At 37.4% G+C, this 25,169-nt stretch overlaps 1 protein-coding gene across 1 annotated transcript in view; it reads left to right on the top strand.

Moving 5' to 3' along the window:
- Positions 1-10,457: 10,457 nt before the first annotated feature.
- LOC132705716 (protein dachsous) overlaps positions 10,458-25,169 on the top strand; it is a 234,491-nt gene continuing 219,779 nt past the window's right edge. The window contains exons 1-2 of the mRNA XM_060676521.1: positions 10,458-10,671; positions 13,301-15,048. Of these exons, the coding sequence (XP_060532504.1) occupies positions 13,342-15,048 (1,707 nt within the window). The 5' untranslated portion in view covers positions 10,458-10,671; positions 13,301-13,341. The remainder of the gene's footprint in view (positions 10,672-13,300; positions 15,049-25,169) is intronic.

The raw sequence follows: 25,169 nt of genomic DNA, 5'->3' as shown, positions 1-25,169 counted from the left end.
CAATTTATATCCCATTAAGTTTGCGGGCAACGGCCCAAATTACAGACATTTTATACCGGCCTCGTTGGAAAGGCAGCCCTAATTAAAAAGAAATAAAAACGCCGGAGCGATCGGAATATATATATTTAAACGTGGGGGCTTTTTTGCTTCTACGCGCAATCTACGCTCGAATTCGCGGTGCCAATCAGACACGCGATAGCACGCTCAATTAACGCCACGTCCGAACTATCTAATCGGGTTAATTAACCCGGTATTTCAACGTCGCGGGATGATTGCCGCGACGCGGCAACGTCGCGCCGATCTCAAAAATAAACCGGGTTCGTCATTTAGCCAAAACCGTTTAAGCGTTTTGCGACGATTCGTTAATTTCCTTATCAACTACTTCCGAAAAATTAGTATGGCGCCGCCGTCGCATTTTCATCAATGCAAGCCACTCTCGAATAACTAAAACAAAATAGAAGGCGAATGCCGTTTATACTCATTTTACCGCTAGTTTATCGTTAGAGACCATTTTTCTATCGAGTACCCACTTCTAACTTCTAACACACATTCCACTTAATTCTGGCCAAAAATTTAGTACACACGGTTCGTCAGCCCTGATTTTCAAGCGATTTACTTAGGTCCGGGTTCCAGTCCCTAAAAAGTTTCATTAAGTAACTTTCCTGTTACAGCCTAACAAATAAAGTCTTTGATAGCAGTAGCGATTGCCTGATTCGATTTTTGCACTAGAATTGTGGGTTGGACAATTTTTTATTTGTTGACAGTTACCTCTGTCTTGTTTACTTTTTGTTAGTTTTTTTTTGTTGAAATATTGTTTCAGGTAGCCAATTAAAATATTTTACAAAAATTTCTATATATACGGAATTTACGGGATTCAATTATTTGTTTTATTTTAAATTCTTACTTTTCCCATTTGTTGCATCAGTTAACACAGCTTTAGAAAAACAGGGTTCATCTGCAGTTTCTGTTATAATAGTATATTATGCAAGTGCGGTAAACGTCATTTGACTCACGAGTTTATTTGACACGAACGGAACGCAGCGGAGCGAGTTTTTAATAAACGAGTGAGTTAAAAAGTTTACCGAACGTGTTGCATACTATACTTCTTCTTTTTGGTTACATTTTTGCAAAACAACACGAATACATTCACTGACATGATCGTCAGAATTGACAAACGTCCAAATTCAAAGCGTGGGAAATATCTCCGAAAACATCCGATTGCTCCCAAACCCGTGCGGTAAAATCCGGGAATTGTCCGAAGTGGCTCGCATCCGTGGGAAACGAAACTGAAGTGGTAAAGTGACGCTTCCGCACGCTAGATCGGTGGGTAATTAGGTATTTACTTAATACTTCACCATTAATATTAATATCTATTTTGGAAAAAGATTTTCCTTTATCTTGTACGGGAACTGTTCGTTTCCTAATCATTAACAATAATTTAGATACTTTTGCAGTTTGTAAGATATCAAATACTAGCTAGAAAGTTAGTTTTATTACTTAAGAAAATACGATGGTGTAGAGAAAATCAAAAACCCAAATTTGCCCGTTAACAGCAACCTGATATACAGCGTGCTCGAAATTGATGGCATTGATATTCAGATCTCAGAAACTATAAAAGATAGAGAAAAAATGTTTTAGCAACTAAGGTTAGCAGCAACATTTATTGAATAATAATAATAATAATGACGGCTTTAAAAAGATTGTTTTCTTTGTAAAATTTTTCGTGAGTTTTTTCGGTATGTCCCATAAAATTTAAAAACTTGCTTCAATTTTAGATACATTTAAAATCTGCATAATCGCAGCGATATACTTTCTTAGTTTGTTGCTACCAATTGCCTGGGGCACATCGCCCTTTCCCAAATTTATACGAGACTTCCTGGTAATGCAAAAAGATACTCATTATCGCTGTTAATAAAGTGCCCCTTGTGTGTAATTAGTAGGTTGATATATTCTTGCAAAATACTTGGGACTAGTACAACTACTGGTCTTGAACATTTTCCGGTGTTTACAACCCTTTTGTATGCTACAAGCACTTGCTTTTCGGACTCACTTAATGCGTCTTGAAAATCAGTAAAATCTTATTCTCAAAATTATAGTCCTGCAATTTAAGATACTGCACATCTCCAATTCTTTGTCTGTTGAAGAGGATAAGCAAAGCCAATGTACAATGTACTATCATTTTATGTGTTGACATCAGCAGTATTATTCGTAAAGACATTTTTACAACATTCATGTTTCTTCTATAAAAATTTTGATATCGCTATCAGCAGAAGCAAATATTTTTTTCTAAATTTTTCTAAAGATTAATTGAAGAATTAATTGAGTCCTAAAAGACATTTTTATTGAACTATGAAAATATTTCGCGGCAAATAACATGCGCCAATTTTCAATGCTAACAATACAAAAGAAAAATTTTTTTGTAATTAAAAAATTGCCATCCGCCATGATGGCGCATTGTCAAGGTAATCTTGATTTTTTTTCATTTTTGTTTAAATGGGAGCTTTCATAATATTGTTCCCAATTATTCCATCTAATAACCTGATACTTTTAGTTACTAGGAGGAAAAATACTTTTTGTGCCGCTTGTGCATGGAAGTACAAAAAGTGATAAAAGAGCTATTTTTAAATAAAGAAAGTCATTTTATTATAACAACAATAATTGCAATATTATGTTGTTTGAACTAAAGGTGAATTTATTTTTAGGGCCAGCATGCAAGGCAAGATGGAATAATATCAGAGACAATTGTTGGCAACTTCTAAAAAGAAGGCAACAAAAAACTTTATATATTTGTGATTGGGATTTCAAAACAAATTTTTTGATGAAATGGATTCGAAAGGGAATACTGAATTCCAAAAAGACGAAACTGAGGAATTGGAAGATCATAAACAAGTTAGTGAACAAGAGAACATCGTTTATGATGTAGACACTACAACTGTTGAAACTGGTGATAAATGAAGTCAATCATCCGTTCCTCAAAGGCTAGAGACCCAAAATCAGCAAACACGCAGCAAATGCCTAAAAAAAGAGGAGCTCCTCAAAAGAGTGCAAATTCGACATCTTCGCAGGTCGAACTAACTAACCAAAAATTGTGATAACTTTTCTCTAACGTGTCCGGTTTAATTAGATGCCCCTCTATTTTATGAAGCAATACATTGAAAAAATTTTTAGACATTCTGAAATATTCAAAAAAAGTTGTTCATCGCTCACCAATTCTCTAGACAGAGTAACAAACTCTTCTTTTCTATTCTATTCTTCTATTATATTCTATTTCTACTCCCGTCTGTAAAATGCCTAATTACACACCGTTACTAAACGTGCGGGAAACGTCACTTTACCGCGTTTCCCGTTTCCCATGGACTCGAGCCACTTCGGACATTTCCGTGATTTTACCGCACGGGTTTGGGAGCAATCGGATGTTTTCGGAGATATTTCCCACGCCTTAAATTGTGACGTCATGTCAGTGAAGAAACGTACCAAAACTAACCGTCGTACAAAAAGTATAGTATGCAACGCGTTCGGTAAAGTTTTTAAGTCACTCGTTCACTAAATATTCGCTCCGCTCGTATGAAATAAATTCGTGAGTCAAATGCGCTATAGACACTCTTCATTGAAAATGGAAAAATAATGTTGATTTGTCTCAATTATTAATAACTGTCTTATCCTCATATTATCACAATTATGATTTTTTTTTAATTATAGAAGGCGTGAAAACTGTTCATCCTCTCGGATCCAACTTGGCAACAAAAAAAAAGGTGCTCCGCAATTCAAGACACTCCGAGTACTAAACTTTGATAGTGGTTATTATAAGCTTAGTGAATTGCTCTTAAAAGAGAGGCATTTCCACGATTTACCCAAAAATAAAAACTAATCAGGCAAGCCGCCCTCAACAGTCTTTGGAATCGGAAACGGTTCGTAATAATTTTAGACGTATCGAGAAATAGAAGCGAGAAGACGAATCTTGGGGGTAGGTCGCACATTCCGTCTTTTCTTGATTGAGTCGGAAAACTCCGAAAAAAAGTTCATTAGGACGGCGATTAAAACGCGACGGTCCGGTGTCGAAAAATATGCGACGCCATTACGCGGAATGGTTTCTGCCCACCTCCGGCGGGTCATCCGGGATTATTTCCGATTTGCATAAGTCTGTTTATCTCGCTTAAGCGACTACTTTGGCACGACGATTACAGTTAACGACATGCCATTTATAAATGTGACGAACTCGGGAAGTTTTGTTTTTTTTGTCGGTGGCGCGGCCCACCCCAATTTTTTTCCGCAGATAAAAATCTGGTCAGTCTTAAATGCGCGCCACTTAATTCGATATTTATTTCTGAATAATCCGATGAGCGTGCGCGCGGGACCATTCCCACCACCTTCGAGATCGTGACGGCGACCGCCGCGTCGCTGACATTATTATTCATTTGAGGGTTTTTAAATAAATATTTTACACGCATTCTAAGTTGGAGCCCGCGAAAATCAACAAGATCGGCTGAACCGACGGATGTACTATTGTCAGGCGAACCGATTAAAAATAAAATTAAAATAAAAAATTTTATTTACGCATTTAGCATTTACTTTATCATTACAATATAGTTTAACCTAAGAAACATAGTAACACCGACACTTACAAATAACACTTACAGTTGCTGAACTACCAAGTTTCGATTAAAAACAGTCTTCTTTACTTTGTAATTAAAACTACTGAGAGAGTCAGAAAATAAATCAATATGCTCGTTATTTGTGAGTAAAATATTTGTCAGCTTGCGCATTCGATTCATAGCCGAGATAATGCCATAGTTGGTCCTATGAAAGTCAATGTTAAAAGGAGCCTTATTTCTTGCATTAATAGGAGAAATATGAACACCAACAGATGGGAGAAGATCTGGTGAATCCATCAAGTTATTAAGGATTTTGTATAATGTAGCGATGTCAAAAAATATGCGCCTACTCTCCAAAGATGTCAGATTCAAAAGCTTCATAATCTCCTCGTAGTTTATTTCCTCAAATGACATTCCCAACTTGAAACCTATCCCTCTAAGGAACTTACGCTGCACACGCTCTATTCTTTCCTAGTGAATTACATAGTATGGTTGCCAGACACAAGTAGCATACTCTAAAATTGAACGCACGAGCTCACAGCACAGCTCCCTATACGTAAAGATCTTCTCAAAAACCTTCAAAGTCCGAAAAACAAACCCAAGCAATCGAATAGCTCTGTTAGTCAGAAAATCAATGTGATATGTAAATGGGAGCTCTGAATCGAGCCAAACTCCAAGATCTTTAACTAGGTTCTGTCTCTCTTAGTTACTGGATTTTTGGATCTGCTAAAGCTTACAATTTTGCACTTAAATTGTTCTATCTGCACCAGAAAGAAAACCTATCAAGATCCTCCTGTAATCGATGACAGTCAAGAGGTGATGCTATAACCTTAAAAAGCCTTAAATCATCCGCAAATGCAAGAAATTGGCAAAACCGAAAAATATTTTTTAGGTCATTAATGAAGACATTAAAAAGGAATGTGGGACACCAGATGTCACAACAGTCTCTAACGAAATGTAATTTTTAACTTTGACTGATTGCTTCCGGTTAGTGCTATTACTGCGAAACCAATTTCGAAGGTCTCCAAAGATTCCCATCCCTGAGAGCTTACTTGATACCCATTCTCAAAGGCCCCCAACAGTGAACGCTCATAGCTCAGGAGGTTCGAAACAGTTGACCTTCCCTTGACAAAACCATGCTGTTCGGTTATAATAACGGAAATAACGAAAACAAGCAGATTTTAGAGATAGCATAAAAGCATCCATAACTATTAGATTATCTGGGAGCAGTTGAGAAAAGCAAGAACCTTAAGAACATTCCAACTCGTTGCTTTTTCACTCAAAATTTGAACAAAAAAAAACTTCAAACTGGCGCAAACACGTAAACAATTTAGCTACCGCAACTACAATGGAATAGTGCCATAGAATCCATAGATGAGTTCCCACACACTGCCATTTCCATCGTGACGTCACAAGGCGTTTTCGTATGACGTTATATTTAAAGCGCTCTGGATGAACTCTAAGCCCTGAATTTTAATAGAAATAATTTTTATCAGGTAAAATTCAACATTTTTTCAATCTCAAACATTTTAAAATTCACGCAAGGGGCCTATTTTGATGGTCATGTTACTTGTGATGTCAACATGCCGGCGGAAAACTAATGGTCGTAGAAAAAGTATAGTATTCAACACGTTGATCAACTTATTCAGTCACTTTTCTTCAAACTCTTGGCTGAACATAATATGTTATTAAAAAGCAAAATCCAACAAAATAGTCACACATATTTTGCTTAAAAAAATGCTCGGTGTCCACCACCAAAGAATTATCAGTTAAGAGGTAAGCATTTTTTTAACAGCAATTTCGATCTGATAAAAACATCGTGTCTACCGGGCCTAATATTCAAAGAGTCTACGCCAATATTAGATAGTGTTCTGCGACAAATGATAAGTACTTGATGGTTGCTATGGTGTCTTCGTACTTGGTTCATACGCTAACAAACCTTATCAGCGAAGTTTATTTATTTTAACTGTGTTTATATCGCAACATTTTAAAATTAATTAGTTTGTAGCAGGTCCCAAGCCCGGTTGAGAGAGGAGGAGGGTGAAAAAGCTGACTTCGGATCTTGTGATACTCATTGATGCCCATAAGTGGGTATCACAAATACCAAGAAACGTCCCAAACAATAGAAGACCTAACACACGGTCAGCAAATTTAATCTAAGAATGACATGGGTCTTTAGCACGAGTCTTTAGCACCGAAAATCTGGAGCCGCTTGGCTAAGGATAGAAGGCCCCTACAGAAATCTTTCCGGTCCACCAGGATTGGAGGTTGTGCCGATGGGCCTGCTCCCCATCACACGAAAAAAAAATGCATTGCAAAAAGTTCTAGAAAGAAAACGCCGTACAGATTTAATGGAAAACGACCCAGCTTACGGAAAAACTTAACGAGTTTTGGAACGTGGAATGTGCAAGGTACTCGAACTAAACTAGATCAGGTACTAAAATAAATCAAGAGATTTAAATTAGATGTAACAGTCCTTATAGAGACCAAAAAGAAAGGAAAAGGTTCTGAAGAGTTTAGAGACTTTGTTCATTTCTATAGTGGAGTAGGAAAAGACAGAAGAGCGGCTGCAGGTGTAAGTATACTGATAACGAAAAAGCTGTCACGAAACATTAAACAAATAAATGAGAGGCTAATAAAAGTTGAGATGAAGCTTCAAGGACATAACTTAGAGGTAGTGGGCGCATATGCACCTTCTGGAGATGAGAAGCACGAAGTAAAAGATACATTTGAGGATGAAATGACAGACTTGGTAGAAAATATTTGAACCACTAAGTAATTAAAATGCCAGAACTGGAAGGAAAGTATATAACAATGTTGTCGGTCCATTTGGTGAGGAAAAAATAAACAAAAACGGTGAAAGACCAATAAGTGTTGCAATGAATGAATACTACCAACACTACCATAAATACACGTGGCCTTAACCTACGAGAAATCTGAAATCAATAATAGATTATTGTCTTTGCAAAGAAAATTCCAAAATGAAGGTTAATAACGTTAGAGTTCATCGAGGAGTAGGGTGTGGAATTGATAAACATTTACTTAGCGTCACTACTATGCACATTTAAAGGTTCAACGATATTGCAAGACATCTCAACCAGGAGATATAACCTACAAAGATTTGAAAACGAGTCCACCCAGTTTCTATATCGAATGAGATTGAGCTTGAAATTAAACTATGTCTCTTACTCCTCACCAATTAGTACGTATAACAAAATTATTAAAGCTCTTGACGAAGCAGCGATGGAAGCTATTGGAGAAGTGGATAGTAAAAAGAATAAAAATGAATGGTGGAATAAAGAAATAGAAGATCTTGTGAGGAAGAAGAAAGCTATGTATAATAAGTGGTTAGCAACAAAGAATATTTACGATCGACAACAGAAAAGCGAGAAGTAAAAAAAACGTAAATAAAGTTAAAAATGATATGTGGAATAATGCCTGCGATAACGCAGAGAAGTTATTGGGCAACGCAAGAAGTAAAGAAGCCTGGCAAAATTAAAGGTAGTAGAACAGAAGATGGAACAAAACTTAACGATATTAACCATGAAAAACATGATATTTCCTACTGCAAAGAAACTGAAATAACACCAGAAGAAATTAAAAAACACGCCAGTAGTATGATAAATAGAAAGAATTCAGGACCAGGTGAGTACCCATAGAGTAATTAAATATGGTCCTGACAATTTATTGCAGTTATTGGCTTATACTTTTAACTTATTTCTGAGAGGGAAAGAAATACCTACAGAATGGAAAACTGCATACAACTGCAATATATACAAGAAAAAAGGTAACAGAAAGGCGTGTACAAATTACCGGGGGCTTGGTGTAACCAAGTCAATTTGCAGGTTGTATGGGAAGATATTAAAAGCATAATTGAAGATTGTTGGGAGGACGCTGAAGATCATAACGGCTTTCGTGCCGGGCGTTCTTGTATAGACGACGTATTTAGCCTAAAAGAAACATTAGAAAAGCGCTTGGAAAGCCAAATATGGTATTCATTGATCTTCAAAAAGCGTACGATACCGTCCCCTTAACTAAGCTGTGGCATGTGTTAGTAGGTAAAAAAAAATCCATTATCATACATTAATGCAGTGAAGGAGTTATACGACGATATGGCGAGTCTAATAAAGATTGGGCAAAAAGTAATCAGAAAGATAAAGGTGACCAAAGGGCTTCGACAAGGCTGCTGCATTGCACCTACACTCCTTAAGATCTATTTGGAGGGGCCCTTGAAAATCTGGAAAAGAAAATGTGAACCGATGGGTATTCCAATTGAAGATCATAAGCTTTATAGCCTTCATTTTGCATATGACCAAGTAATCTTTGCAGAAGATGAGGAAGATATTTACTACATTTTGTGAAAAATGGATGAAGAATATAGCAAGTAGGGTTTAACACTTAACCCAACAAAAACGAAGTATGTAGGGGTGGGAAACGAAGGACGGCATTTAGAATTAAGAGGCACACAAATTAAAAACGTTGATAGTTACAAATACCTTGGTGTACGAATAACAAATGATGGTCATAACACAAAGGAAATAGCAACTAGAATTGCACAAAGTAATACAGCAAACGCCGACTAAACAATATGCTCTGGAATAACCACATCACTCGGAACACAAAAATTAGAATATATAAAAGTATCATTGAAAGAATTTGAAAATAAACATATGGAGCAGAGCTTTGGGTAATAAATAAAAAAGACGCCTCCAAAATAAAAGCTATGGAAATGAATGTTGGTGCACCGCTAACTAGGCTAAAACGACTGTTACAGTGGATCCCCATCAATCTCAGAAAAAGAGGTAGACCAAGAAAATCGTGGAATAAAGAAGTAAACTGTACAATGGTGGATAGAGGACTACAAGCACATGACTGGAATGATCGGAAGCGTTGGAAGCTAAGATGCAAGAAAGGGCGACAGCTGTAAAAAAACTCCTTGTTATATATAATAATTTGTAAACTATACAATTTAAGCGTCTATGCGGGTATAAGAAATGATCGAAAGTTTTATCTATAGACTCGACCCACGGGTCACCTAATATATTGAAAACTGCAAAATTGCTCCTTCTGCTCCTACCCCCCTCCCTTTCCGCCCCGCCGCTGTTCGGGGAAAGAAGCGAGAGAACCGAAATGAAACTGCTAAGTGCTCGGTGCAATCCAAACGTGTAAAAATAATGATTACTAATTATACGTTTGGACGGCCAGTTGTAATATAATGCTTTTAGCGTTTTTGAGCTGCTACGTCTTGCTTAGGTCATTTGGTGGGGGCGGTGTTGCCGCGTTTGTCTGATGTTTAACGGGTCTGCGTGTAGTGGTTACATGTCTATACATCATATAGGCAGAAACGAAAAAAAAAATACTTTTCGGTGTTTCCCAAGTTCCGGTAAAAAATTTTTCTAACAATCGACCCTCGTGGTTTGAAAATATTACATTGCGCAATGTATACGGAACCATTCTTCAGTGTTTTTTTTTCTATGAATCGTTTTTTATTTTACTCCTTTTTTTTTAATTTCCGATATTTTGGCGACGTTCGTCGCCTCACTTGGCATCGAACTCGCTTTTATTTTATTTATTCTTTTTATTTTAAACACCCCGGCGCGTATCCCGGTGACCGTTCGCGAAATAGACAAGACAATGGTCGGTTTCCGCGCGCGGTGGTACCGAACAATGGGGCCCTTTTGGCTGTCGCCGCCGTCGTCGTCGTCGCCGTCCCTTTCGCCGCGTCCCATACCTGCAGGTCGCCGAAGAGAAGACACCGCCGTGCGCGCGGAGAAGGGGAACGCTTTGGAATGCGGGACGGGAGGTGGTGGGGGGGAAGCCGCGGCAGTACCGGCAGCCCGATCTCGCCTCAGTCCATCTCAAGGAACGGCCGAGAACGGGGTACCTATGTCCGCCGTGATTCACCAAAAGTACCCCCACATAACCGCCTCCCCCTGCGTTCTAAAAGTTTCCCCGTTCGTACCGTCGTCGCGAAGTGGTGCGAGTGTGTGTGAGTGTGCGTGCGCGTAGTACCGCCGCCCCCCAAGCAGACATGAACTGTCGCTGAGAGTGCGGAACCGCCGAGATTTGCTTGACACAGGTATATTATGCGTTATGGCTGCGGTGTTACACGCGAGCGTTACTGGGCCGCCCCACGGAACCGACTGGGTCGTACCTTTTGGAGGTGGTAAACGTAGGGCGAAAGGTATCGCCAAAAGAAATTCCACGCGGATGCGACCGTTTGGAGATAACATTCTTTTAATTTTTCTCGGGACCGACGGTACGACCGGTATGGGCGCCCCGATATTGTGAGAGAGTAATAAAATATTGGCAATTTAACTCTCGGATGCTATGTCGCTAACGACAATCGTAAAGCAGGTCGATTCGAATTCGTCGGCTTAGAACAGAGTCGAGCTCACGTTATTCCAAGCAAATACCACATATTTTAGTGGACTTTTTCAGAACCGGGGTTAGTTACTAGGATTAGTCAACCAATATCAGCGATTGTTCCTATAAAACATTATACTATACCACCCATGAGTTTCACGAGTTTAGAAAGACACAATAATAAAAACCCTCTTCTGTTCTCTACCAAATAATATGTAAATCTCTTTCCTTGCTTTAACATTCCCGTTTTTTTTTTCATTTTCTTATAATTGGTGTTATGATGTGGTGGATAATTTCAAAATAGAATGTCAACAGTCCAATTTGATTTGATGATTTGCTTAATTAAATAACTGCGTAATATTCAGTTACGGCGCGTTTTCGTGAAAAAATGAAATCTGCCTTCAAGTGCATATCTTAAATACGATAGAATTTTTAATGACAATCTATTTAGTCTTTAAATAGATATTCTTATTCCCTAAGGTATTTTGGCAAAAAAAAACATTTTCGTTTAAACAACCAAACACTTTCGTGTAGATATATCAAAAACCTTTCCTTGCATTTTCGAAGTTATCTTTTGGGCCGCACTACCAGTAGTGGCAGTTTCTGCGTACCTTTTATTATGACGAAGACTTATTTACTCTTGATTAGTCCATACATTAATATTAATAATAATATAAACCTATTTTCATTGCTCTCTTATAATTCTGGGGCGACTATATATAATATATAATAACGCATTGCTGTTATTCGTGGGTAAGAGCATAATAATTAATATTTTTGGCTAAATCATTTTTTGTAAAAAATGTTAGAAGTTGGCTCGGATGATACTGCACTTTGCCGGGTACCTTTGAGAGCCAAAAAGGCGAGATATTTTTGTATACCTGCATCTCGAGGGTGGGTTACGTTGGAAGGATCTCCGCAAATGCGGTCCCATGAAGCGTGAAAATATTTGAAACTCAACGACTGTTCTCGATGTTGTTGTATATATAAATGCATTGTTCTAAAATAAAAGGTTTTTAAGATTTTATAATTTATAATAAAAAAAGGGTTCGTGGCACAGTCAGATTTAAAACTATAAATTGCTTATTGTACTATTTTATATTACAAAAAATTATAAGCCACTTAACCAAATTTTTTACATTAATAATATGTAATTACAATAATGTCACGAGAACGTTCATGATGGGGTTAGTCAAGTTAGATAAGGATTGTAATTCCTACGATCTTATCCATCAGAGTTGTACTATTTTACTATTTCATTTCATAAATAATATGGTTATTCGCTTTTTGTTTGTAATGTGCTTTACAAAACCCGAGCGGAACATTTCGCACAGACTGCAAAAGCAAAACAATCTAGACTTACCGTTCATATTTAAACCAAATTTTTGTTTGTTGGCACCCAAAGATAGATAAATCGGGTTTAATTCGCAAAGTCTGAAATACCATGTATAACACGATGGTTTGTATTTTTTTTTACACTGAGGACGGGTCCAAGTAAAAAAGTATGAACGATATGTCAGGCGACGAACCCGCACTGTCGCGAGCAACTTCGGACATTTCCGGTGCTTTATTCGCGGCCTTGGGGGCGATCGGATGTTTTCGGTAGATTTTAGTCATTCCATTGATAAGCTTCTTCATTTAGTTATTTATTAGCACTCCGCTTGTGGTAAATCAAACTAGTGAATGAAGTAGTGTTTATCAAAATTGTTGCATAATATACTGAATATACGGGTTTTTGTACGAAATTCAACCTTATTAAACCGAGAACCGAAAAATAATCGACATTCGCGCCATTTAATTAGCCCGACTACTTATTCAAATGAAGTATTTGACTAGTCAATTAAAATTATAATGCGCTAGGCGTATAATGACGTGTGGGTTCCACGTAAAAAAATCATTCAGTTCGTTCGCTGTTACATAATAATATTTATGCGAAATATTACACCTGCATTTAGAAATTTGTCGAACATATCGATCTCTTTGATATTACACTTTTCGTAATTTTTTAATTGTAAATCGTCGGTACCGCATGCAAAAGATGACTTCCTGCGGAAAATAAAATACGTTGCAAATATTTCGTGTACATTATTAGAAGTAAACGTAGACCGAGCATACAGGGCGTTTCCTAATTGAATGTCAAGTTTCGCTTTTGAGAAACAGGGAGGTAAATCGCTTTTTAATTATTATCTGAAAAACCATTCCAGACAAAATTGAATTTTTTATATAGTGCGTTTCGCTGACAACGCAACCAAAAACGAATGCTTTAAAAACTTCTCGCTGTGTATATTTCAGCTTCCGTCTTACGCGGACTAAAGTGCATTCAACCCTCCCGTCTGTTCCAGAATATGCGCGGGTGCGTCTACCAGTGACGGCGTATCGAAAAATGTCCCCGTGCCGGCTGGCGGGTTATTTCTTTCTCGTCGTCGCCGTCGTCGCCGCGACGGAGCACACCCGCGACCTGGAGATATCGGAGGGCGCCGCCGTCGGCACCAAGATCGGTTTTATCGGGGACGGGGTCGCGTCGGGGCCGCCCTACCTCATCGTCCCGGTCGGTAGCCACGTCGACACTGATCTCCAGATCGATCACACGACCGGCGAGATACGCACGAAAGTTCCGTTGGACAGGGAGACTCGAGCCAGTTACTCCCTAGTCGCGATACCGATGAGCGGCGACAACGTTAAAGTCATCGTCAAGGTCTCCGACGAGAACGATAACGCGCCTACGTTCCCGACGCCGATCGTCCACATCGAGTTTCCCGAAAACACACCGCGCGACGTCAAGAGGACGCTGCCGCCCGCCAAAGACCTCGACCTCGACCTGTACAACACGCAGAAGTACAACATCGTGTCGGGCAACAAAAACAACGCATTCCGACTGTCGTCGCATCGCGAAAGAGACGGCGTCCTTTACCTGGACCTCCAAATCAACGGATTCCTCGATAGGGAGACGTGCGATTCCTATAACCTGGTGATCGAAGCTTTGGACGGTGGTTCGCCGCCTCTCCGAGGCGAAATGACGGTCAACATCACTATCCAGGACGTGAACGATAACCCGCCGGTGTTTAACCAGACCCGGTACTTCGCCTCGGTGCCGGAAAACTCGACCGTGGGTACTGCCGTAATGCAGGTGTCGGCCAGCGACGCGGATATCGGCGACAACAGCCGCGTGGAGTATTCCATCAACAGGCGACAGAGCGACAAGGAGACGATGTTCAAGATAGACGCCGCCACGGGCACGATAAGCGTGAACAAACCGCTCGACTTTGAAACGAAAGAGTTGCACGAGTTGGTCGTCGTCGCCAGAGACCGGGGGCTGCAGCCGCTCGAGGCGACGACGTTCGTTTCGATCAAAGTGGTGGACGTCAACGACAACCAGCCCACGATCAACGTCATTTTCCTGAGCGACGACGCGACGCCCAAAATCAGCGAGTCGGCGCAACCGGGCGAGTTCGTCGCTAGGATCAGCGTCCGGGATCCTGACTCGAAGCAGGATTACGCCAACGTTAACGTGACGCTGAGCGGCGGAGACGGCAAATTCGGTCTGACCACCCGCGATAACGTCGTGTACCTGGTGATCGTGTCGTTGCCACTCGACAGGGAATCGCAGCCCAATTATACGTTAAACGTTGTCGCGACGGATACGGGGACGCCGCCCTTGCACGCGTCCAAAACTATAAACCTTCGCGTGACCGACGTCAACGATAACTCACCGAGATTCGAAAGGGATTCGTACGACGCGAACGTGATGGAAGTGTCCGACCCGGGTACTTCGGTGGTGCGGGTAATCGCGAGCGACGAGGACGACGGCGACAACGGCGTCGTAACGTACTCACTGAGGGACCCAAGGGGATGGTTTCAAATCGACCCGAAGAGCGGGTTGGTGACGACGCGCGCGCACGTCGATTGCGAAACGGATCCGTTGCCGAAACTAACTGTGGTGGCTACCGATAACGGCTTCCCTCCGTTGTCGTCGACCGCGACGGTCCTGGTGACGATACACGATGTCAACGACAACGAACCGATCTTCGATCAAAGCTTTTACAACGTGTCGGTCGCCGAAAACGAAACGGAAGGGAAATGTGTCCTGAAGGTGAGTCTCGGCGATCAGATAAATCGTTACATTGTTGCGCGAAATTTCGGGTTTCGGAAGTGTCGTTATCCATGCAGGCCGCCCCCGGCGCTACGGGGACGTAATGACGGTAATTTCGGGCGGCGGCAACTGCGCGCGCGCGCGTCCGCGTGACACACGGCCCGTCGTAGAGTAGGAACCAACTGAAAAGATGCCGCGGGCGTCATCTACTACTTATCGTTCGTCTCGCTTTAAAATAACTCGTTGCACTTCTTCCGACCCGATTAACATGTAATTGTCATAAATCGAGGGATTTCATTGTTTTACTTAAGTATAGCATATTTGATATTGATATGGAATTGATAAATAAGAGTGAGGTAACGTCGACGGTGACCTTATCATATTTTGCGATGCCCCACAAGTTCTAAAGTATAGTTCATCGTCGTGACAAGCTACTGACTCAGAAATAAGCTTGGAAGTTAAGCCATATTTTCGATTGTTCGACTACTAAAGTCGCCTCAGTTGCGTCATTCTAGTTGATAACTAAGTCTAGATGCCGATTTCGGCTACTTAACGCACATTAACCTCAAAAGTAGTGTGAAAAACAGTGTTTTGATATTTTCAAATCTTCTGGATTCCTTTTGCGTTGGTTGTTAAGGAATCGAACTTGCTGACCTCTTGCCAATCATCTTGTTCGAAGATTTATTCAAATAACGAAATGGGAACCTAGAAGATTGGTAAATAGTAGTGTAATGACCTGTGAAAATTTCTTTGAAAAAACAGTTTTTTGCTTTCCAGTATGATAAAATGTGGTGTGGTAAATCACTACCAAACCTTAAACGGGAGATGCTCGATACAAATGCCTAAATAACTAATAAATAAAACCTTTTTAAATACATTGAATTATCGAGTAAGTTATTATTTTGTTAAGAGCAAAACCTTTTTGCGGTGCTGATGAACCATTTTCTTTTGTAATTTGAATTGATTAAACTAATTGTGTTACATTTAAAAAATTAACAATGTTTGTACCAAAAATGAATCGGGAACATTTTGTCATGTTAGCAGACAAAGTAATAACACCGACTAATCAGTCTCATTTTAATTAAAGCAAAATTAATCGAGAATTTTTCCGGAATAGATTTATTCATTAATGTTATTTAATATGAAAAGTACCAATGTGACAGTGATCGTCTTAACCGAATATATTGCAGGTCGCAAAAATAATTAATTATTTAATTAAATTAATACTTTATCTAATTAATCATTGAAGGCAAAAAAAATATTGGGCAAATTTAATTAATAATGATAATAGTAATTTATTAATTTAATTTCAAGAATCCAAACAACATTCATCCCCATCTTGTCCTACGTTTACTTTCTTACCTCTCAGTTTATTCGAAAATAGTCCTGGTGACGTAACATCTGAAAATAGACCCAATGGTAAAATTTGGCGTATATGGTGTATGTCATAGCTATTACATAATACCGTGGCCCTATCAAGTTTTCATGCCTTTAAATTTCACCCACCAATCTGCACTGTGAACCATTTTCTTTCTAAATAGACCTATCCCCAAAGTTAACTCCTTTTTGCACTTAATAGAATCTGGACATATTTTGAGAAAATACTGGCGTAACAATGTCACATCCAGACTTATTGAGGATCTGTCAGCTGTTGAATGCCGCTTGCGCATATTGAATTACTTTCGGACTTGATGGGTAGTAAAAATTTCTTTCTACTCCCGTCTGTAAAATTTCTAATTACCCACCGATCTAGCGTGCGAACGTCACTTTACCACGTCAGATTCGTTTCCCATGAATCCGAGCCACTTCGGACATTTTCGTCATTTTACCGCACGGATTTGGGAGCAATCGAATGTTTTCGGAGATATTTCCCACGCTTTGAATTTTGACGTTTGGCAATTCTGACGGTCATGTCAGTGAATGTATTCGTGTTGTTTTGCGAAAATGTATCCAAAAACTAACGGTCGTAGAAAAAGTATAGTATGCAACACGTTCGGTAAATTTTTTAACTCACTCGTTTATTCAAAACTCGCTCCGCTCGTGTCAAATAAACTCGTGAGTCAAATGACGTTTACCGCACTTGTTGCATAATATACTATGAAAGTTGATTGTAGTTTTGTGTTTTGGAAAATGGTTGTTAACACACTTAGAATGACTCAGAAAATTTCGATCTTACTTCGATTTCTGTAGAATCAGAAAAACCTCTGATTTGTGCCGGATAGCACCGGTAAAACGAGGTAAAAAAAAGGACCTCGACTTACCAATCAATATAACATGGATTGATACTGACATCGACATATATTTTTCGACCGAGTGAAGGAAAGGAAATATTTTTAAAGGAAAATTAACAAATTCCATAGTTTCTACGTTTCTACGACGTGGGATCGAAGCTCCGTGTTTATTTGAGAACGGTCCACAATTTTTATTTATTCGTTTCGTATGCCAAGCGTGTTAGTTTAACAATACTAGAATTATTTGCAAGAAAATGACTTTGGGAATTAACTATACGCTTGTTTCGAATATCCGAACGTCTGCTGCTTCGCCGCATCGCCAAACGAGGCAGTAAAAATGATATACGCGTCGTGTGCGATTGTACACGCTTGTATTTTGTGGCGATCGCCTATTGTACTGGGTGTTCCGCAATACGGCGAATATTATTTCCAACGATCGTCGACGTTTGTGTGGGAACGATTATCGCAAAGTGGTTGTGGCGTTTGTTCCCTCCTCTATCGCCGGGCAATTTATAAAACCGTGTGCCTAAATATGATATCCATATACCTGTATACAAACTAGATGGCTTATTAGAAGTATATGGAGATTGGACAAATATACTTTTAAAAATTGGGTTGCTGCCATAGGCGACTACGATCTCAAATTTTTAAATATTTAAAAAAGTGCAACGCTGCCGCATTCATTGTTCTAAAAAACTTGAGCCTGAGAACACCTATGAAAATAATAAATCTGGTAATCTGGAATTTTGTTACTTGTCAATAGGGTGCTGTTATGAAATGAGATTTAAGCTATCGTATACAAGGTCTTTACAAAATTATGCATATTTGACAAATATTTAAATGTTAATTAAGCTTGAATTTTAAATAGAACCCTCTGTATCTAAAAGGAATGATTCATTCTTTATCTAAAAGTATTGTAACACGCTACATTTAGTTTGAAACGTTTTAGAGTTAAAAGCAAAAAGCTAAAATAATGTAATTTCAGAAGTAAATGTGACTCACGAAATGACTGTTTTAGTATTGAATTGAATTAGGTAGTACCTAACCAGCATTTTGACCTAGCACTTAATGTGTCACAGGCGACCCGACGTCCGAAGTCTGATAATTACCAATTTTACACCTAAATCAAGCCAACAGATTTGGATCGCCATGACATCGGCTGCTGACTTTATTTAAATGTATATGTGAACTAAAACTGACGTTAAAAATTCTGTACTAAATATCATAGTTCAATATAATTCTACTTCTTTGGGTATCTTGATACACCAATCTGTAAATATTTCTTCTTCTCTTTTTATCTGACAAAGTTACAAGACGATTTATGAAAGAACGAGAATATAATAGTGAACCAAAACAAAATCCTTAGTGAAATATTTTTACGATGGACATTTTACTGATAAAAAATCTAAATTTTTATAATAACAGTTTTTTTAATCAGTCTTAATTCGCAAAGTAAGAAATAACCATAACATCTTGAAAAAGTTCGTTAACTGATTGGAAAAAATAGCGTAGTAACTAAATGTACTTAATAATAACTAATATTTAGTGCCGGTTAATAAAAATACCACGAAAAAGCCGTCTTCCGGACATGGGCAGGTCAGCAGCAAAATAGCACCCTGGAGTCATTTCAGCTACTGCAGTTCAACCACAGATCGAAGTCGCCAACGAAAATTAAATGTCATCAAGTCAATCAAGTGTGCGTTTCTTGCGGGTTTGTAATTGCCTCTTACATATTTTTTTGCATAAATCGATCACTGTAAGGTGGTTTATGTGAAAGAATTGAGTGAGGTGGAACCAGTATCGTGTCAACGGAAGGGAATATTACCGCTTCCTAGTTAATTATTGGTACTTTGAAAGTAGTCATGCACATCATCATTTTAATCAACATCTATGTTGTCATCTCGTTTATGGTTATCAGTTGTTGGAATTTTTTTTAGGTATTAAAAGAAAAAAGTACTATTAGTTAAATTTAAGGGAGCAGATATGTTTAAAACACTTTCATTAAAATTACTTACCTCACTTGCCGTTTCTGATCCCAACTTTGTTTTTTTTTTTCGACAAAAAGGATTTGTGTGTCGATAGAAGACATTATTAAATAAAAAAATAAATTGTTCAAAATCAAGAGAACAGGACAAGTCTGGTTACGGCTGTTTGATCCATGTGATACTAAGATAACATCATCTATGTTTTACCAAGTTTAACATAATATCACTGCCAGAAAATCATACTGCGGCCGACGTAAAGTGCATTATACGATGTTTGGGCAACATTCTTCGAATGCACAAAAATCGGACATTCCAAATTAATGACGTTAATATCGTCAGTCTGTCGTTAATGGTTGTACCATCAAAAATATCCGCCACAATCCGACGTCTAATCTGCATTCAACGAATTAGTCACCGACCTACGTCTACGCGACTCTAACGTACTTTACTTCAAAAACTAGTTTATCTCAACTTACATAAAAATAACCCAAATTATTCTTGGACAAACGATTAAACTTATTATTATTAAAATTATCTTAATATTGTAATGTTATATCCAAATAACTATTTATTAATACAACAAACAACCAAAAAGGTTTTCAAAGAAACTTGTGTGGTAGTTTATAGATTTCTGTAGATTCTTATAGAAATCTATAAGCATCCGAGACAATGATCATTCCCCTCTCAAACAATATATAAGTAGCTACACAGTAGAATGTGACACAGTTTCATGATCAACAGAAAGCAGTTGTACTTCAGAAAAATCTCATCACGTTAAGTTCCCAGTTTGCTGAATGATGATCAAAAAACCCCACTAGTTTGCATTTCTCAAATGCTTCGAACTTATTTTTAAGAAGATGAGGAAGCTTTTCCCTATAAAATTATTATCTGTGACGAGGCATGGGTGCATCATTACACCCACGAATCAAAGCGTACAAATATTTAGTGGAGAATGGAATGCGAAGAAACAATTGTAAATGTAAAAACGCGATGGTCTGCGGGAAAAGTGTTGGCCATGGTTTCTTGTGATTAGAGGGATGTTTTACTGGTAGATTTCCCACACGAATGTCAGATCATTAACGCAACCTACTACTGCAGTCGCTTGCATCTAGTTTAGCCCCAGTATCGACGCAAAAGACAAGATTGTCCTATCCCCGACACGACACACATCAGCTGCAGCTGCAAAGCAACAGAAACCGATGGCCAAGAATGATAAACACTTGATCATCCACCGAGTCCAGACTTATCGCCATTTAATTCCAAATCCAAAGAAGGACTTGACGGCAAGCGATTTGAGACCAATCATCAAGTGGCAGCATTCACGTGCAACTGGTTAGATACTCGTCGAACTTCATTTTACAAGAACGGAATGAAAAAATTACCAGAACTTGGGGAAAATGTATAGGAAGAAAATTGCATTATATAGAAAAATAATTTGTAAAAATGTAGCTGTGTAAAATAATTTTCGTTTATACAAATGGCTCGTTTATTTTGATTGACCCTCGTATTCCATTCAAAAAAGTGAAGTTAATTTTTAAAAGCCTATGTTTCTGCATTCTCCATATACTTCTAATAGGTCATCGAGTTTGGGAAATACTGTATACGGTGCGGAATGAGAACAAAGCATAAGCCTAAGGTTTTTGCGACGAATCTGGGTGCTTTTCCTGAAATCGCCTGTCGAATGCAGGTTAAAAGTGAACGTTGCGAATGCGCGGGCCCAGTTCGTTGCCGTTTCCTAGATTCGAGAGAAAGTGCAAGGTTTCCCTCGCGCGCCCGTGTTCACAATATCTCATTAATTAGCGTCATTTGCATTTCGGTGTTGATGGAAGCGGCGAATGTTTCACTCACTGCCCTATACCCAACAATGAAATCTTCGAAAACATCATTGCCAGGAATTCATGCAACCCGTATTACATGCGAGCGTTCGTTACACACTCGCATCAAAATTAATGCACCGCTAAAATTTTGTGAACTTCAAGGTTAATTTTCTCGCTAACTGCTGACTCCATTAGGATATATTATAAAGCTTAGATCTTCAAAAATCTTATTATGAAAAAAAAGAGAGTGTTTTAGGCGTTTACAGAAAACCCACTTTTATACTCAATATCTGTCACACCCTGGGAATTTATTATTTGCTATTTGTCAAGCAATCCATAGCGTAGTTTTTATCTCAATTGTCAAATGAAATACGGAGTTTAATATCAATTATATTTTTGGTTTAAAAAGTCATTTTTTTTGAAATTTTTGTTTTCTAATAAATGATTGACATTCAAGTCCGTATTTTATTTAATGAATGAGATAAAGGCGTTAATGCTGCGGGAGGATGCTCCTAATAATGTTGACGGGAATTCCCATAGCATGCCTAAAAAATAAAAACGTTTTTTGTAACATCGGTTCTGAAAATTAAAAAAATATGCAATCGAGTCAGCAGTTGGTCAAAAAATTAACAGAAATCAACCAAAATTTTAACCAAGTGTATAATTGCACTTTTCGCAAATTCTTCGAACTCTGCGTCTACAAATTATGAAATTGAAAATGTGCACTCTGCATTAGTTGAATATTCGTTGTAAGTTTAATCGCTACAAAAAGGTGCAAAGGTCCCCGCTTTGGAATATATATATATATATATATATATATATATATATATATATATATATATATATATATATATATATATATATATATATATATATATATATATATATATATATATATATATATATATATATATATATATATATATATATATATATATATATATATATATATATATATATATATATATATATATATATATATATATATATATATATATATATATATATATATATATATATATATATATATATATACATATATATTATATATATATATATATATATATATATATATATATATATATATATATATATATATATATATATATATATATATATATATATATTCGTTGTAAGTTTAATCGCTACAAAAAGGTGCAAAGGTCCCCGCTTTGGAATATATATATATATATATATATATATATATATATATATATATATATATATATATATATATGTTATATCCGGAAATCCTATTGTCCATATGGGTTAAATGCCACCGACCTGCAAGAGTGCAACGATTGCGAAAACGTCGTGTCAACGATATGTCGCAACATCCGCAGCCGTCGACCCCGTCAACGTCAGCATAAATTTATTATAAATACTAATTTCTATTGTAAAACGTTGTCTGATAACATTCTCTCATCACGAGGTTATTATGTCCATTTTTAGTTTGATTTTAACGGTCTAATAACATTCTCTCGTCACGAGGTTATTACGTCCAATTTCATTTTGATTATAATTTTAATTTAAGGTTAATAAATATATTTTTTAAAAAGTTATTTTTGAAAAGTGAAATATAAAATATATATATATATATATATATATATATATATATATATATATATATATATATATATATATATATATATATATATATATATATATATATATATATATATATATATATATATATATATATATATATATATATATATATATATATATATATATATAGTATCTTCCTCTTTTGGATCGAGAAAGTAATTTTGCATAAAAAAGTGTTTTTTATCTTGTTTTTCATCAATTATTTTAACGTTTCAATCTCATCCACTGATAACCATCCGCCCAAATTTTTGTTCTGAATTTTATATTGGTAACAACCATATTTAAAGAACGTGATACAGCCAAAAATTATTACAATAATTTTGGTGCTATTATTTTCATGTAGCAGATTTGATTAGTTTTGGTTAGTTTGTTATTTTCTCAAGGTGGATTTTGTTTATCGAGTGTTGAATATATTACTTTTTGTGCATCGCCCTTAATGTTATTTCATTTCGTTTTAATGCGAGTTTAATTTGGACCCGATTTTAACGAGAATATCAGTTTATTATCGAGGCGTTTCCAATTCATCTTACCGATTCGTGACATCGTAATGAATAATTGGCACCCAAAATCGTTTGTATCTTCGTTCCTCCGTAGTTTGCGGGTTACGTAAGGAGACAAAGGAGGTCCAAATTATTGAATACCGAACCGAGGATCAATAACCCAAAAGAAATGGTGGTGCGAAAGTCCATATACCTGGCCGTGGCCCCCTGTGATTAGGCCAGAATTTGTGACCTACAACTAAGCGCGGGCTACAAAATGTAGTTGTATGTGCTACTCGAAACTCGGCAGTATATTCTCTACTCCACGTTGCACAAAATATGAGTCTTAATTAATTAATATATTTTTTCTACTCCCGTCTATAAAATACCTAATTACACACCAATCCGAGCCACCTCGGACATTTCCGGGATTTCACCGCACTTGTTTGGTAGCAATCGGATGTTTTCGGAGATTTTACCGCACGGTTTGAATTTTTACGTTTGTCAGTTTTTTTGCAAAAATGGACCCAAAAACTAATACACAGAAAAATGTTATGCAATATATCAGACAATTTAAATACTACGTGCTAAAGGCTACAATTAAAATTTAGTGGACTAGTCGGTAAGTAAAGTGACCTTTATAATTTAAGTTTCCCACAGAAATTTTACATGAACTTTAGTGGTTTTTACAGTTTTTATATTAATATTTTGCCAAGGCCAGTTGTACCATTTTCAAATATCCATGTCTCATCTGCTTTTTCTTGCCTTTTCTAAAAGTTACAGCCTTTTTCTTTAAATAAACTACGTAATGATAAAAGAAATTAAATGACGTTTTAAAATTATGTTTATTTCGTTGTTTATATGACATATCCAATAAATACATCTTTCTCTGTCTAACGTACCCAGTTAAAAAGAGACAACAATAGCAACACCGATCGGAACGATAATGGCAACTGGTCAATATTTTGTTTGAATGGTAATTCGATCATCTGTTACTATTTTTAATTTGTATCGCTCCGCTGGTGCCAAATGAACTCGTTCATTTTATTTATTTATGTAATTCATTTTTTGCAATATTTGCATTTTTTACAAGCCGCTGGATATAACAATTAAGTGTACATCAAATAAGTGACACCACAGGTATACAAGAGTCATCTGTATGTGCCCGTAGAAACAAATATTACATCTACAATTATTTTCCTTATATTATCGAGCATTTATGTAATTATGGTGGTATAAGTATGGACCAATTATCCATTCAGAAAGGCACGCACACCCAGGATAAATAAAAATCAATCAATAGAAAGTGGGAAAGAGCCAAGAAGAACATAGATCAGCGTTGTTCTATTGCTTTTATTTTGGTGGTTTCTTATTTACCGGTATAATCAATGGTTTACTAATCTTTGCAACTTTTTGTTTAAATGTGTTATTAATTCATTCATTTGTTGTTAATTCATTGATGAATTTTGGTTAAATAAATCTTGATCATTCTCACCAACCTGATCCTAAAGTCAGAATAACTAGGGAACAACTAAATTTTAGGAACTTGCTAGGAGACAGATCAGCTTCCGTTTCGGCTTTCCTTTGCTAGGTAGCGGTACATGACGGCAACATCGGGACTCTCGGATATGTTTTAACGCGACGACGAGATGTCGGTCTTTGCCAAGAAGTATGAGCGCTTTTCTCGACGTTATAAATGTACCGCAATCGAGTTAAATTTGCGAATGTAATCATTATTAAAGCTCGCGTTTACGGCTCTTTTCTTTTTCGCGCGAGGGTAACATAACTCTAGATGCGACGCGTTAAAAAAAAAGACGCGCACTCTCGGCGCCATGGCTGTTAAACGTCAATTGCATAAGCATTTAAATTAAAAAATTTACAAGTTCTTAGGCGACGGCCGCGACACGACAGCCAGAGGGTAAAATGAAATTAATTTTTTTTTGCCGGAAAATTAACGAACGCACCTAACTAGGATGATAATGGCCGGTTTATTTTTAACGG

This window comes from Cylas formicarius, unplaced genomic scaffold (assembly GCF_029955315.1).
Source record: "Cylas formicarius isolate icCylForm1 unplaced genomic scaffold, icCylForm1.1 PGA_scaffold_7__23_contigs__length_41026272, whole genome shotgun sequence".
NCBI lineage: Eukaryota > Metazoa > Arthropoda > Insecta > Coleoptera > Brentidae > Cylas > Cylas formicarius.
Note: the sequence above shows the minus strand (reverse complement) of the source record. Positions and strands in the feature narration are given on the sequence as shown.